General features: G+C 39.0%; 2 protein-coding genes across 3 annotated transcripts; one reads left to right on the forward strand and one right to left on the reverse strand.

Moving 5' to 3' along the window:
- Nucleotides 1–5,809: 5,809 nt before the first annotated feature.
- Nucleotides 5,810–7,546, reverse strand: LOC120435100 (WAP four-disulfide core domain protein 18-like). The gene is made up of 4 exons (XM_039604032.1): nucleotides 7,376–7,546; nucleotides 6,921–7,058; nucleotides 6,271–6,408; nucleotides 5,810–6,170 (listed from the first exon to the last, which is right to left on the reverse strand). Exons 1-4 carry the CDS (start codon nucleotides 7,485–7,487, stop codon nucleotides 6,148–6,150), a joined length of 411 nt encoding a protein of 136 aa, XP_039459966.1. The 5' UTR covers nucleotides 7,488–7,546; the 3' UTR covers nucleotides 5,810–6,147.
- A 1,115-nt stretch (nucleotides 7,547–8,661) lies between these two features.
- On the forward strand, nucleotides 8,662–10,488 carry LOC120435099 (5-hydroxytryptamine receptor 3A-like). 2 transcript variants are annotated; one of them, XR_005609515.1, is made up of 3 exons: nucleotides 8,662–8,965; nucleotides 9,598–9,852; nucleotides 10,082–10,488. XR_005609515.1 is itself a non-coding variant. In XM_039604030.1 (2 exons), exons 1-2 carry the CDS (start codon nucleotides 9,588–9,590, stop codon nucleotides 10,297–10,299), a joined length of 483 nt encoding a protein of 160 aa, XP_039459964.1. In that variant the 5' UTR covers nucleotides 9,559–9,587; the 3' UTR covers nucleotides 10,300–10,488. The 2 variants fall into 2 exon arrangements, 1 of the variants encoding a protein (XP_039459964.1); XM_039604030.1 differs by lacking the exon at nucleotides 8,662–8,965 and having other exon boundaries at nucleotides 9,559–9,852.
- The last annotated feature ends 4,034 nt before the right edge of the window (nucleotides 10,489–14,522 follow it).

Genomic DNA, 14,522 nt, shown 5'->3' on the forward strand with positions numbered 1-14,522 from the left:
CTGATAAGGTGTCATATCAGGGACATTTAGTTTTTTGTGTTCTTTGTTGCTCAAATGATGATATGAATCTTGTGTTTACATATTAGTAAAACAACTAGGCAGTTTTTTAATCTTTATTATCCAGCATGACAACAACCACAACATCATAAAGCAGATAAACACCACTTTATCCCAATGTTAACTGTTTTTACACTGATGTACCTTGTTGGTACCCAAGGTTTTTAAAAGTTCTTAGATATAAGATATTGTGACTGTCTTGTTCAATTTTTTTTCTTTTTTTGTTTTTTTTTGTTCCTGTGGTTCAGATGGGACCAGACTGTACTTTTAGATAAAGAGGAATCAACTTAGTATAACACACTTAGTGTTCTTTATCTTCTTTTTATTGTTGTTTTTTTTCTCCTTTTTCTCCCTCAGGGTTATATAGGTATACCTTGATTTTTTTCCACCTCTTACTAGAATTCCGTTCAGTTTCAAATAGTCTAAGTGATGTTGCTGTTTTTTTTAGGATAACCAGTTAATGCACAATGTTTGATGACATTACCATAAATGTATTTAAAGTATTTATTCTTTCATGTCTTGCTCAAACCTCTCTTCTACTATCTGTTGTTGATGATTAGTCTGTCTCTATGAAACATCAGAAACATCACTATGTGAAGTCCATGAACCATGATAGTAGTGAGAGGGACAAATTGATGAGATAATACGAGTGTACAAAATTGCTTTTTGTTTTGTGCTTGAGCTGACACACAGCTTAGTCTGTATTACATTTCTGATCACTCTGCTGGACTGCCAGACTGTCTGATTCGGTCCCCTGGTTGTGATAAAGTGGTGCCAGCACACATAATCTACTGTACTGTGTCATGATGTACAGTACTACCCCAAAACACAATATCTTTGTACTTCATTTAAGGGCTGAGTGTTTAAGCAGTTCTTTTATGGCATAAAAAATAGTCCAAAGTGATTAAAAGTGGGGAAATATTCCTAATAAAAACAAATAAATGTATGTATCATGAGACACAATGGACAATTACAAATAACACATTAAGTAAGTCAGTAAAATTTCACCTATATATCACCTTCCAAGATAAAGATCAGAAAGTGCTTCACAACAAACATTTTCAAATATTAAAACAAAAAGTTGACCAGAAGCAGGTTCAACAAGGTTTGTAGCTGCTTCAAAGCATTCAAAGAAAAAGATTCATTCATTCACGCAGATATGACAATAACTACTCCATAGCAGACCCCGACACATCCAACAAATAACTTAAGTCTGTTATGCCTATTAAACATAATGCTGTGCTTAGCAGTACCAAAGGCAGAGGTCAGGTCCTCATCAGCAAAACAAAATACTGCCTCGCATAACTTCACTGAGAAGAACTGTCTCACTGAAATGAGCTCTATGAACGAACGGACACTTTCAAGAATGCTGTATTTGTGTAAAACAGCTATAAGCTGCTCAGCCGCAACCTTTTCTAAAGTCTTAGCATTAAGTGGCAATTTAGAGGTTGGCTTAATGTGTTTTTGTTTGTTTTTCTTTCTTTAAGTGGGCGGATATATAGGATTCTTAAAACAAGAAGATTCTAGTGGATTCTTTCTTATATTGAGCACACAGAGTCCGATAGACTGAAAGACACCTTTGGGCAAAGGTGCAGGTAAAATTTTGAGAGAACAGAAGGATGCTTTCGTTGAGTCAACTAATGTTAACAGCTCAGGTAAAGAAACAGGTAAAAAGATGTGCAAAGATGTACAAAGAAAACAAGAAAGTTTTCAGAGTCTTAATTTAAAAGAATGGATACAGCTGGTGGAGAAGAAGGAGAAACACATCATTTAAGGCTGCTGAATAATAACTTAGGATTACCTCTGTTACGGTAAATGGCCTGTATTTGTATAGCGCTTTACTTAGTCCCTAAGGACCCCAAAGCACTTTACACTACATTCAGTCATTCACCCATTCACACACACACACTGGTGATGGCAAGCTACATTGTAGCCACAGCTGCCCTGGGGCGCACTGACAGAGGCGAGGCTGCCGGACACTGGCGCCACCGGGCCCTCTGACCACCACCAGTAGGCAACGGGTGAAGTGTCTTGCCCAAGGACACAACGACCGAGACTGTCCGAGCCGGGGCTCGAAACAGACAAAACAGGGTGCACAGGACATTGTGCACCCTGTTTTGTCTGTTTCTTAGCTTCAGTAGCGGTTTTTGATACGGGCGACACGGGCGGTTGCCCGGGGCGGCATCACGGGCATCGGAAAAAAAACCAAAACAAACATTGCTCGTACTCATGCTGCCCCGACATCAGCCAGCGCATATTGGGAAAGTCGCCTATTTGCTGGGAGTAAGGGCGCCCTCCGTTTGCGAGGTGCGCCTGCTGCACAGGGAGGAGAGGGCGGGGCGGCGGACGATTCTCTGGCTGGCTGGAGCAGCTTCTAATAACCAACTCGCAAAATAAAACAAAATAAAAACAAACCAACAAACACGAAATCACCAGACATCATGATACAGACTTATAATTTGCACCGATGTTTTTTCGAAATTCTATACACGAAAAGTGAGCGCGAGACCCCTCGGTGCGCCTGCTCGCTGCTGATGTCAAAGTAAACTTTATTGTCATCTCCGCTACATACAGTCCAGTATATAGAGAGACGAGACGACGAGGCTCCAGTTACAGCAGAGCAAGAAAACAAACAATAAATATAAGAAGAGTAAGAAAATAAATATACACTTTAGGACTAGGGGTAAAGGGATCAATAACAATTTAAAATTTATAATTTACAGTTTGATGCTGAGGTGCTCAGTTTATAAAAAATAGAAAAGAAGAGAAGGAGAAATGAGCAAAAGATACAGGTAAGCAGATGTGTCATTGGATAATGGCAGGTCATCCTGAAACAATCAGAATCAGAATACTTTATTAATCCCTAAGGAAATTATGTGGGTTACAGTTGCTCCAAGAAGAAATGGTAAAAATAGTAACAGTAACAGACTAAACTCCAAACAATACATTATGTTACAGATTTTAATATTAATTAGTCATTGTCAATTGTTGATTTGTCCTGTTCTCATTGTATGACAAATTATGATAGCTGTTTGGTAGCTGTTTGCATACAATGCATACTCTCTCTCTCTTCATATGTGTGTGTGTGTTTCTCTGGCGAAATTCAGTATGGTTCCGACAACAGTTTTATGTTAATGTGTAATCCTCAATATGTTTTATGTGTGTGTGTGTGTGTGTGTGTGTGTGTGTGGTGGTCCGCCACTGCTTAGCTTCCATACATGGTTAAAGTATCCCTGTTTGTTTGGTGATGTTCCATTTTGCACTGACTGGATTGAACACAATACTGATGTTGGATATGTACAGCCAGATAAGCAGCGATTCTATCGCATGTCACTGGAAAAGCTTAAACATCTGGATGCTGAAGTTTCTTTTACGTTCCAAAATGACATTGCTTTTTCGTCTTCCATGTATCCAGGTGCCAAAGCCAGATAAAACATTTTGGACAGATTTTTAGAAAAGTCAATTCTGTAACAAACTCTTTTCCTTTGCCACGAATGGATGACTGTATTGACCAGTTTGGATCGGCCAAATTTTTTAAGCAAATTTGATTTGCTTAAAGGTTATTGGCAAGTGCCTTTGTAAGCACGAGAACAGGAAATATTAGCTTTCATTACCCCTTCTGGTCTTTATTCCTATAAAGTCATGCCGTTTGGTTTAAGAAATGCTTCAGCAACATTTCAGCGATTAATGAATAAAGTTGTGACCGGCTTAGAGGGCTGATTTGGTAATTTACAGTGACACGTGGGATGCTCATCTTCATCGCATCCAAGCACTGTTTGATCGACTGGCTGATGCCAAGCTTACTATTAACTTGGCTAAATGTGAGTTTGCTAAGGTGACAGTGATCTATCTTGGCCATGTGGTGTGACAAGGTTGTGTGGCCACAGTGACAGCAAAGGTTGCAGCAATTGAGGAGCATCCTCCTTCAACCACAAAGAAGGAACTCCAAAGAGTTTGGGGTTTGCTGAGTTATTATAGAGGTTTGTGTAAAAACCTTTCCACTGTTGTATTCCCACTGACTGAGTTGTTGAAGGCCAAAGCAAAGTTTATTTGGTCATCGGAATGTCAGCAAGCTTTTGACAACGTAAAGCCTTTGTTGTGCTTCCCTCCTGCTTTAGCAGCTCTATATTTTGATCATCCATTTACGATCCTGGTGGGCGCCAACCAAGTGAGCGCAGGGGCAGTCTTGCTGCCAGTTCTGACAATATGTCATCAATTTTCTAAATAAATATATTTCTAAAGTGCCAAAAAGTTGATTCTGTTCATGTAGACAGAATTAACGGTATCATTTTCAGTAGGACAAACGTTTCGTCATTCAACCAAGTGAATTCTTGACTTCGAGTGACTGAAACTAGAAACTTTCAGTCATTATGTAAATATACTGTTTATAAGTACATTTGCTTCTCCCACTAAAGAAGTTACATCCAGATGAACAGAATCAACTTTTTGGGATTTCTTTACCTGGATGATTGAACATGTAACAAGACATATTTCTAAAGGTGTTGACATGAAATTCTCACCCCATGTCGGTAACGACCCATCCGATCCACACATACAAAGAAATCAACCCATTTATGTCCATAAATTAAGTTGTGTAATAATGAGAAATGACACAGAGGAGCATGCTTACTGAAATGTATTTAATACTTCATGCAAAAGCCTTTCTTGGTGATGACAGCTTCAAGATGCCGCCTGTATGGAGAAACTAGTCACATGCATTGCTCAGGTGGGATTTTAGGCAAATCGTGTACTGGTAGATGACAGCAGATTTTTTTAAAATCATGAACGTCTCATTACGTTTTTCTGTTTGTCCTTCCTTCAGTTATAAGAAGCCTGCCAGTGTCGTATAGTGAAATACAGCCCCACACTAGCATGTTCCCACCTCCGAACTTCATTGTTAGTATTGTGTTTTGGGGGTGATATGCGATGCCTTTTGAACTCCAAACATTGTGTGTATTATGGCCTCCAGAAAGTTCAGTTTTGGTCTCATCTCACCCGAGAATATTCTCCCAGTATTTCACAGGCTTGTCTAAATATTTTTCAGCAAACATTAAAGAACATGCTTTTGCTTCAGCAGTGGAGTCTTGTGTGGCGAGTGTGCATACAGGGCATGGAGTGCATGACTTATTGTTTTAACCACCAGGTGGAGGACATGTTTCAATGTTCCTATCAGACTTTTATCTTAGCCTTGGTATTGATTTTTTGTATCTTTGTTTTGGGTTTTTTAGCCCTTTACCAAACCTTTATTTTGCACTGATTTTAGTTACATTTTGAATGTTAAATACAAATATTTGAGCGTCATAATCTGTCGAATTACTACTTAAGTAACTCATCAATTTTAAACACTTTCAAGCAAGTACACTATGCTGACCAAAGTGTGGGCCACACCTTCTACACTTTCTTTCTGATTTCATGTGTTTTTCAGTCCGGTTGTCACAGGTGTATAAAATCAAGCACCGTGCCATGAAGTTTTGCTCATCTGTTCATTTACACAGATTTGTGAAAAGACTTCTTCTAAAATTCATTTTGAAACACAAATAAGAAACAAAATGTTTTGATCATTCATCTGGATAATTTTGTGTTCTGACAATAAGCACTCTCCATTCTTGTTACATTTTATCCTTTCCTTTTGCAGGGAAACAAACCCAAAACCCCAGAGACTTTTGAAATCAGAGACCTATTAAAATGTATAGCAAATCAACAGGTGAGGGGCAATTTTTATTGGTTTATATAAAGAAAAAACACACAATGCATCAATCTATAACTCTTTAATTAGAAATAGAACAGATATACTATTCATAGTCAAACACTGTTTCTTGAATACAGTGTTGTTCACACTGAAGTAAGATTGCATGTTGTAAATAAGAGAACAAGAAAATAATCCCAACAGATTGCTTTTTCTTTGTAAGAAAAAGTGTCAGTTTGAAAAAATAAGACATGATTATCACCAGAAACAGAAAGTCTTAATCACATTAAAGAAAGAAAAAAGTGATTTTTAATCAGCAGAGCTCACTGCAGGCGATCACAGCACTTCTGATGTCCTGGACCCTGATCATCATGATACTACTACTCAGCACACATGTGGGGCCCTCAAACGGTGGCCGCCGGCCAGACTTTACAGATACACGAAATCAAATCAAGAATATGATTAGTTACAAAATGCCTTTAACCACTTGTGATTAGGGAGTGTTTGCTGCTTTGTTCATATCTCACCTGGGTAGGGCTCCATGCACTGACGACCACATCCACTGAAGCAGCACTTCTCATGATTGGGGCAGTCAGTGTCATAAGAGCAAGTTACAGCACACCGTCTGTCATCCAAGCGTCTGCGAGGACACAATCCTGGCTTCACTGAAAGGAATAAGAAAAAATTAAAGGCAAAGAACTCTAACCAGAGAGTGTTACGTTTTCCCTCCGCAAAATATCCCACGAGGTTTTTAAACCGCACATTCAATCAGTGACCCTGCAGTTGTTTGCAGTATCAAAACAACTGCATGGTCATAAAGAAGGACCACTTTTCATGACATTATCAACAACTCATCACCTTTTACCCTCTCAATTTTTTGCAGTAAATGTACATCACATTATATGTATCATATTATATCAAATTTTGCATTTCATTGTATTTAGCAACTATTTGGACATAATTCAGAATTTAGGCTTTTTTTGTACACTATTTTTTATATTTATTTTTTGTATTTTTATATTCTTAATATATCTAATTCACTTTTTCTTCCTGTCCCTTGTGCTGCTGTAACTTTTGAATTTCCCCAGTGTGGGAATAAATAAAGTCTATGTCTAGCTGTTTTATATGATGTGATACAACAGATATGCTGTAGACAGTCACTTTGTTCATTTCTCACCTATGACTGGAGGCATGCATTCATGTCCACATCCGTTGGAGCAGCACTTCTCATTATCCGGGCAGTCACTGTCTTTAGAGCAAGATTCAGTACAGTCTGCACGTATATATTTCCTGACAGGGCACACTCCTGGCTTTGCTAAAAAAAAAGGGGGGGAAGGGGGCAACATCCATTTAGACAAGAAGCTCTAGGAAATGCAAACATGGCTTTTATTAGAAGAAACTCAATTTTTTGACTGCTTGTTATTTTCTTAAGAAGACATTAAACATTGTAACACGCACTGAAAACGGGAGGGACACAGAGTTTCTCACCACACAGCATATGTGGTCTCTACAACAGTTGTCATTCCCCTTACGTTACAGAGCAAGATTAAGGTGCCATGGGCATTCTCCTGAAAACAATCAATAAGTAGACAGATTGTAAACTCAATACAAATCGAGACAAAAGAAACTCACCTGTTAAAATGCCACCACTTCTCAAAGCAAGTGCGCAAAAAGCAGTGCCAAAGAGCACCAATGCACAAAGTGCTACAATCAACACATAAACTGTAAACGAGCGTTTGTCCATGTTCACCTCTTGCTCAAAAGATTGTGCACAACAGTAGTAATACGATGGCACTAGTTCAAAATGGCGGCCAACCAAACCGGTTTGACAAGTGGTTTGACACCAGGGTGTCAGAGAGGTTATATGAGTTCATGTGTTTTTAACTTAATTTAATCAAACCATAGGGTTTTTAATTAAACTATTTTTTGTCACTTTGGCGTGTCTCAACATTCATTTATGCAGACATATGTGTCCTTAAGAGCAATTCTTTGTTTTGGCATGTAGGGGTGGAAGCCGTTGGTTTTTGTTCACAGTGCGCCTTAACAAAGTGCGAATGCTTTTTATTTACATCTAGTCAAAAGTGTTGGTAATAGTGTTTTAATCACAATAATTTTGTGATTCTGACAATGTCTCAGCAGGCAGTGATGCAAGTATTTTATTTTATAACACTCAAATGGGAATTTCTTCTGAATGGACAATGTCAGCCTGTTCACAAGTCTTTCATTTAATCAAACCACTAGTTTTAATCTAACTAGTTTTTACGCATCTACTGGGGTTTCTTTCACGGGTTGATGCGATCATTTTATTTAAAAATCGGGATTTCGGAATGTTGAACTAAGAGGGAGAGCCAGCTAGTTTTTAACACAGTAAATGGTCACAAATAACATTCAGCCCCTTTAGAAAATAAATGCTGTAAGCAGGCAGTATCGCTCTTTTCAAACTAATCGTGTTTTAATCACACTCATTTTGTGATTCTGATGTCACAGCATGCAGCGATGCAAGCATTTTATTTATTTAAAAACGGATCATTTTCTTCCGTAAGGGGTTTCATGGTTTCAGAGTAGTTTTTAACACAACAGATGTTCGCAAATAACATTCAGCCCTTTAGAAAATAAACGCTGCAGTGATACTTCTAAAACCAGTCGCACAGACCCGCTCTGTCTTTTCAACAGCCGGTTAATTGTTTGAAATTGTTCAGGATTGCAAAAGCCCACTGAGGGTATCATTTAATTGTTGTGATTCCTTCGGAAAAGGTAAAGGATAAGTGTATCACTTAGTTGTTGAGAGTACCATGTGAACAAGGGCCCAACCTATTGTTTAAAGTGACCGGTATCGTTTCTTTTGAAATTCCTTAGGAAAAGGTAAAAGCCCCGCATATGTACCAGTCGAGCAAGGTCTCGCCTATTTTCTGAAGTAGCCAGCAACAGCGGACCCTTAGGCCTATCTTGGCCAGTTACACCGGAGCTCAGCAACTGCGTGCCCCACCCTCATTGTTTTAAACTTGCACAGCAAGGTGATGCCCTGCAGGTGTATCACCCCCCAGCCTTATCGGCACCCCATCTATTGTTTTTGGAAGCACCTGGTCCTATATGAAGCGTTCCTCAGAGCGTGAGACCCTCGCCATTTCGCGTCAGGACCAGCGCCGGTGCAGACCATTTTCTACCCACACAGAGCGTTTCTGACCAGCTCTCCCCTACTCTGAGACGCAGCGGAGCGGAGGTGTAAGTGTCTGGCTGAAAACAGGACATATTAGCTACATTTAACCTGCAGTTACTCTTTATATAGTTAGGTAGGAGTCAGACCATGTTTCTTTTTAGCTGAAAAACATTACACCCAGGTAACCTGCAGTGTTGAAAACTTGTTTTCCGACGATGTTTGCTACCCTACAATCCGTCCTGCTCTGTAGTAAAATCAGCGACATTTGACCGTCCTGTTGCTCCCATTGAAATGTATACAGCCTATTTAAAATCTAAAACTTAAAATTGTCCGTAGCCTGCTGTTGTTACCACTGTCCTGTTTGAAATGGATACTAACTAGCTAACTGACTGAATGCCCATTAACCTTATAACTCCTGTTGTGTGATGTGTGTGTGTGTGTGTGTGTGTGTACAGAGAGACAGGTTCATAATGGATATAAGGAAGTTTTTTTCAAAAAAAAAGGTGCAACATTCAGGTAAAAGTGTCAGATCAAATGATGCGCCAATAAAGGATAATGTTGGATCAGTGTTTCAATATTTATATCTTTTATTAGATGTTCATGTGGTTTGGTTATTTGCCTTTTGGTTGAAAGTACACTGAGAGAGGACTTTTTCATTATGATCTTAATAGTATTTTTTTCATATTAATGTCTCCAGTCTTCAGACTACTGGAAAGAGTCATCATTACCAACGTCCTCCACCATAACTCCTTGAAATATCGGGAGGTTCCAAAGTGGGTTAGGGTTCTTGTGCTCAAACGTATAGCAAACCTCATCTGCTACCACTGGCCAAAAGATATCCAGCCGCCTTCTACACCACAGAAGGATAAACCTGGAAACTCCAATGTCAGTTCTGGTCCATGGATCATTCAACCAGCCAGCTGGGCACCTGACCAGCACCCAGTTAGTAACGGTAACCAAACCTACACAGTGCTCTGTCATTACATTGGACAATTGGTGCTGAAAAATCTTAAAAGTATTTGAGAAAACATACTGGCAGGCATCATTTGGTTCACTCAGATACAGAACAGTTGCGAGGGCAAATGTTCTTTTCTGTATTAAAGTGAAAGATGATATCTGTGTTGTTAAATATGTTATGGAGTGCTCTTTGTTTGACGTTTTAATCTCCACTCTTCTGCCAGGTACATCTGCTCTGCCTGAACTGCAACAGATCTGTCAGTACCTTGCTGAACTTGGTGCCCACCTCCTCTCTCTGCAGAAGGAAAGCCAGCTGTTGCACCAGTGGTGTCATGTAGGATATGTCCTTGACTTCCTGCTCTTTCGTATCTATCTGCTGCTCATCAGCTGCTATGCCATGGTTATTGTCACAATGTGGTGCATTTGGATCACTCAGTCCTAAGTGGATATGGATATGATCCAGGATTGGATGTCTTGTATAAAATTTGAAAGGAACAATTGTTCCTTTCCCCTTTGCTGTGTGCTGTGCTGATGCTGTTTTCAAAACCTACCACACTCATGTACAGTATCAGTCACACTGAGATATTTCAGAGATAACCTGAATAAATACAAATAAAATACAAATAAAGGGAAAGAGCTGTCCAAACCTCTGTCTCTGACCATCTGTGTTAACACTTGAAATCGGAAACATGTAAGTGTAACAAACATGTTAAAGCATAAGAAATCAGGAAGGGGCAAAAAAAAAGAAGCTTTTTGCTAAAAAAAGATTTAGAGCAGAAGTTTTTTGCACTGCATTTTAAAATGAAGATATATTACATTTATTTACAATTAAAGACACACAGAGCAGAAAGTGTGTTACTGTTTTACATCCACAGACACACAAGAAAAGAAGCAGGCAACATGAGGTCAAGTTATGGCAATTTTATTTGTGTATTTCAGGACATGTATTCAGATTAGAGTTTTTAAAAAACAAACAAACGTCCCAAGTAAAGTTTGGGGGGATTTTTAGGAGGAGAGGGACGTTGAAAGAGAAAGTGGGTTAAATGTGAGAGGTCAGGGTAGAGAAGATGAGAGAGAGAAGAAGAAGGATGGGGTGAAAGAAAGGTGGAGAGAGGGGGAAGGAGGACGAAACTATTGATCTCCTTCAACTTGATGCTGCTGGGTCAGTTCTTTCTCAGCAGTCTGCTCCAGAATCCCCTCGTCTCCTCGGCTTTCTTTTCTTTTTCTTTTGCCTTCAGCTCTTTCAACGTTTTGTTTAGCTGCTCCTCGGCGTCTTTAAATTTTTCTTTCAACTCCTGTTTGGCCAGTTTCACTTTCTGTTTGAGGAGCTCTTTAGCTTCCTTTTTGTGCTTTCGTATTTCTTTAAGTGCATCTTTGCAGTCTTTCTTGGTCCTCGCAGAGCCTGTCATTTCTTTCTTGAATACCTTCACCTCAATTTTCTCTTCTGCAAGTTCTTCTTGCACTTTCATCATTTCCTTCTTCAGAGTTTCACTTTCCTGTTTTGCCTCCCATTTTCCACGTGTCTCTTTTTCTATTGCTTCCTGTGTTTCCAGCAACTTCTTCTTCATGTTTTGAGTGTAACTCTTTGTATTTTCCATTTCTTTCTTTGCTTCCTGTATTTTCATTTTCTCTTCCTCCAACGCTTTTTGAACTTCCAACAATTCTTTATCTCATTTTCTGCCTCATGTTTACGTTTTTTCTCCTCTTCAAGTTGTTGCTTTACATGCAGGAATTCCTTCCTTGCTATTTCAGCTTCAGAGCTGATTAACCTACGAGAGGAATTTCAAATAATACAGGCTGAAAATGTCAAATTAAGAGAAGAGGCAGAAAAATCAAGAGGAGAAGCTAAAAATTCAAAGTTTGAAACTGAAGTAGTATTGCAGGAATTACTGCATGTGGGTCTAAAACTTAAAGGAGAGAAGATGGAAAAACAACGGGCAGAAAATGAGAATGAAAATATAAAGAAAGAACTGTTGGAAGCTGAAAAAGCATTGGAGGAAGAGAAAAGCACAGCACGAGAAGCCAAAAATGAATATCAAACTGCAAAGAAGGAGGCAGAAAACGTGATGCAGGAATTACAGGAGGTGCAGAAAGATTTTGAAGAGGAAAAGAGGAAAATGCAGTTGGCAACACAAGAAGCTGAAAATGTAATGGCTGAAGCTGAAATAGTAAGGAAGGAATTCCTGCATGTAAAGCAACAACTTGAAGAGGAGAAAAAACGTAAACATGAGGCAGAAAATGAGATTGAAAATATGAAGAAAGAATTGTTGGAAGTTCAAAAAGCGTTGGAGGAAGAGAAAATGAAAATACAGGAAGCAAAGAAAGAAATGGAAAATACAAAGAGTTACACTCAAAACATGAAGAAGAAGTTGCTGGAAACACAGGAAGCAATAGAAAAAGAGACACGTGGAAAATGGGAGGCAAAACAGGAAAGTGAAACTCTGAAGAAGGAAATGATGAAAGTGCAAGAAGAACTTGCAGAAGAGAAAATTGAGGTGAAGGTATTCAAGAAAGAAATGACAGGCTCTGCGAGGACCAAGAAAGACTGCAAAGATGCACTTAAAGAAATACGAAAGCACAAAAAGGAAGCTAAAGAGCTCCTCAAACAGAAAGTGAAACTGGCCAAACAGGAGTTAAAAGAAAAATTTAAAGACGCCGAGGAGCAGCTAAACAAAACGTTGAAAGAGCTGAAGGCAAAAGAAAAAGAAAAGAAAGCCGAGGAGACGATGGGATTCTGGAGCAGACTGCTGAGAAAGAACTGACCCAGCAGCATCAAGTTGAAGGAGATCAATAGTTTCGTCCTCCTTCCCCGTCTCTCCACCTTTCTTTCACCCCATCCTTCTTCTTCTCTCTCTCATCTTCTCTACCCTCACCTCTCACCTTTAACCCACTTTCTCTTTCAACGTCCCTCTCCTCCTAAAAGTCCCCCCAAACTTTACTTGGGACGTTTGTTTGTTTTTTAAAAACTCTAATCTGAATACATGTCCTGAAATACACAAATAAAATTGCCATAACTTGATGAGACCTCATGTTGCCTGCTTCTTTTCTTGTGTGTCTGTGGATGTAAAACAGTAACACACTTTCTGCTCTGTGTGTCTTTAATTGTAAATAAATGTAATATATTTTAAAATGCAGTGCAAAAAACTTCTGCTGTAAATCTTCTTTTAGCAAAAAGCTTCTTTTTTTTGGCCCTTCCTGATTTCTTATGTTATAACATGTTTGTTACACTTACATGTTTCCGATTTCAAATGTTAACACAGATGGTCAGAGTAAATACAGATTGTAGTTTTTTAAATGATGATTTCATTTAGTTTGGGAAAAAAGCTCTCCAACTTTACCTCATGTGAAAAAGTAATTTCTTTCTAAACCTAATAAGTGGTTTTGTCATCTAGCAAGAACTGCAATCAAGCATTTGCAATAACTGGTGATGAGTGTTTTACAGCGCTGTGGAGGAATTTTGGTCCAGTCTTCTTTGCAGAATTGTTTTCATTCGGCCACTTTGGAGGGTTTTCCAGCATAGGCTGAGTTTTTAAGGTCATGCTAAATCATGTCAATCTGATTCCAGTCTGCACTTTGACCAGGTCAAAACCTCCATCTTGTTTTTTGAGCCATTCAGAGATGATCTTGCTGCTGTGTTTTGCATTATTGTCCTGGTGCACTTGAGCTTCAGGGCACATTAAACGACACAAGTGAGGCCTTCAGGTTTTCCACATTTTCTGGATAATGGCCCTCATCGTGGTTCGATTCCCAAAGCGTTTGAATTGCCTTTGTAACCCTTTCCAGACTGATAGAGTTCAGTGTTTCTTAGCTCTTTCTTTAGATGTCCATGATGTTGCTTTCTGAGATCTTGTAGTCACCGTCACTTTGTCAGACACGTTCTAGTTAAGTGATTTCTTGACTAAAATATTCTGGCCATATTCCAGCCTGGGTGTTGCTCATGAAGTCATCTCTATAAAAAAAAATGTGATTAATCACTGTTGATTGTTGATTTAACACACTGGTGTAATTACTTTTTACATAGAGACAGAGGTTTGGAGAGCTGATGGGTCTGTCTAGTACAAACCCGCCGCTGGAACGAGACAATTTAACTACACAGCAAAAGCACTGAACACCAAGTAGGCAAAGTTCTTTGTGTTACTCATGCATGAGGGAGAGGACTGGACGAGCGCCGTTCCTTCGCCTGACCTCAGTTGCTCTTGTCTGCTCCCTCGTAACACTGCTCCTTTATTGAGGTTACATGCATATGCATAGGTTCATTAACATATGAGTCTTACATAGATATACATGTAACCAGAGAGTACCGTGTGTGTGTGTGTGTGTGTGTGTGTCACTCCCTGGTTGTGTGTTGGGTCCTTAATGCTACAACCCTCTATTGATTGGTTTAAGCCACTAGAATCAAACATCTCAATTTTTTGTGGAAAACTTTCAAGAATAAGTTTAAAAATTCTACAAAAACAGAAACACAATAAATTACCAAATTATATAATTACTTCTTTGCCAATTGATTGGTATATGTTTCAGGTTGGATCAAAAGAAGTGCAGTAGGGAACACCTGGCTGGACCTAGAATAAGCACTCTGTGGAAAAGTATCTGAAATATTTAAGATATCTGATATATCTTTCACAAGCATCAAAGCTGCTTTAAAAGCCTTAACATAAACACCTT

The sequence above is a fragment of the Oreochromis aureus genome, linkage group 20 (assembly GCF_013358895.1).
Source record: "Oreochromis aureus strain Israel breed Guangdong linkage group 20, ZZ_aureus, whole genome shotgun sequence".
Lineage (NCBI taxonomy): Eukaryota > Metazoa > Chordata > Actinopteri > Cichliformes > Cichlidae > Oreochromis > Oreochromis aureus.

Bases quoted from the DNA above. Each gene is read 5' to 3' on its own strand.
- LOC120435100 (XM_039604032.1), bottom strand. From the start codon at position 7,487: ATGGACAAACGCTCGTTTACAGTTTATGTGTTGATTGTAGCACTTTGT. The intron at 7,059-7,375 runs GTGAGTTTCTTT...CTTTTTTTTTAG, and splicing joins AAGTGGTGGCATTTTAACAG to CAAAGCCAGGAGTGTGCCCT. The intron at 6,171-6,270 runs GTGAGATATGAA...GTATCTGTAAAG, and splicing joins GTGCATGGAGCCCTACCCAG to TCTGGCCGGCGGCCACCGTT.
- LOC120435099 (XM_039604030.1), top strand. From the start codon at position 9,588: ATGTCTCCAGTCTTCAGACTACTGGAAAGAGTCATCATTACCAACGTC. The intron at 9,853-10,081 runs GTAACCAAACCT...CTCTTCTGCCAG, and splicing joins CCAGCACCCAGTTAGTAACG to GTACATCTGCTCTGCCTGAA.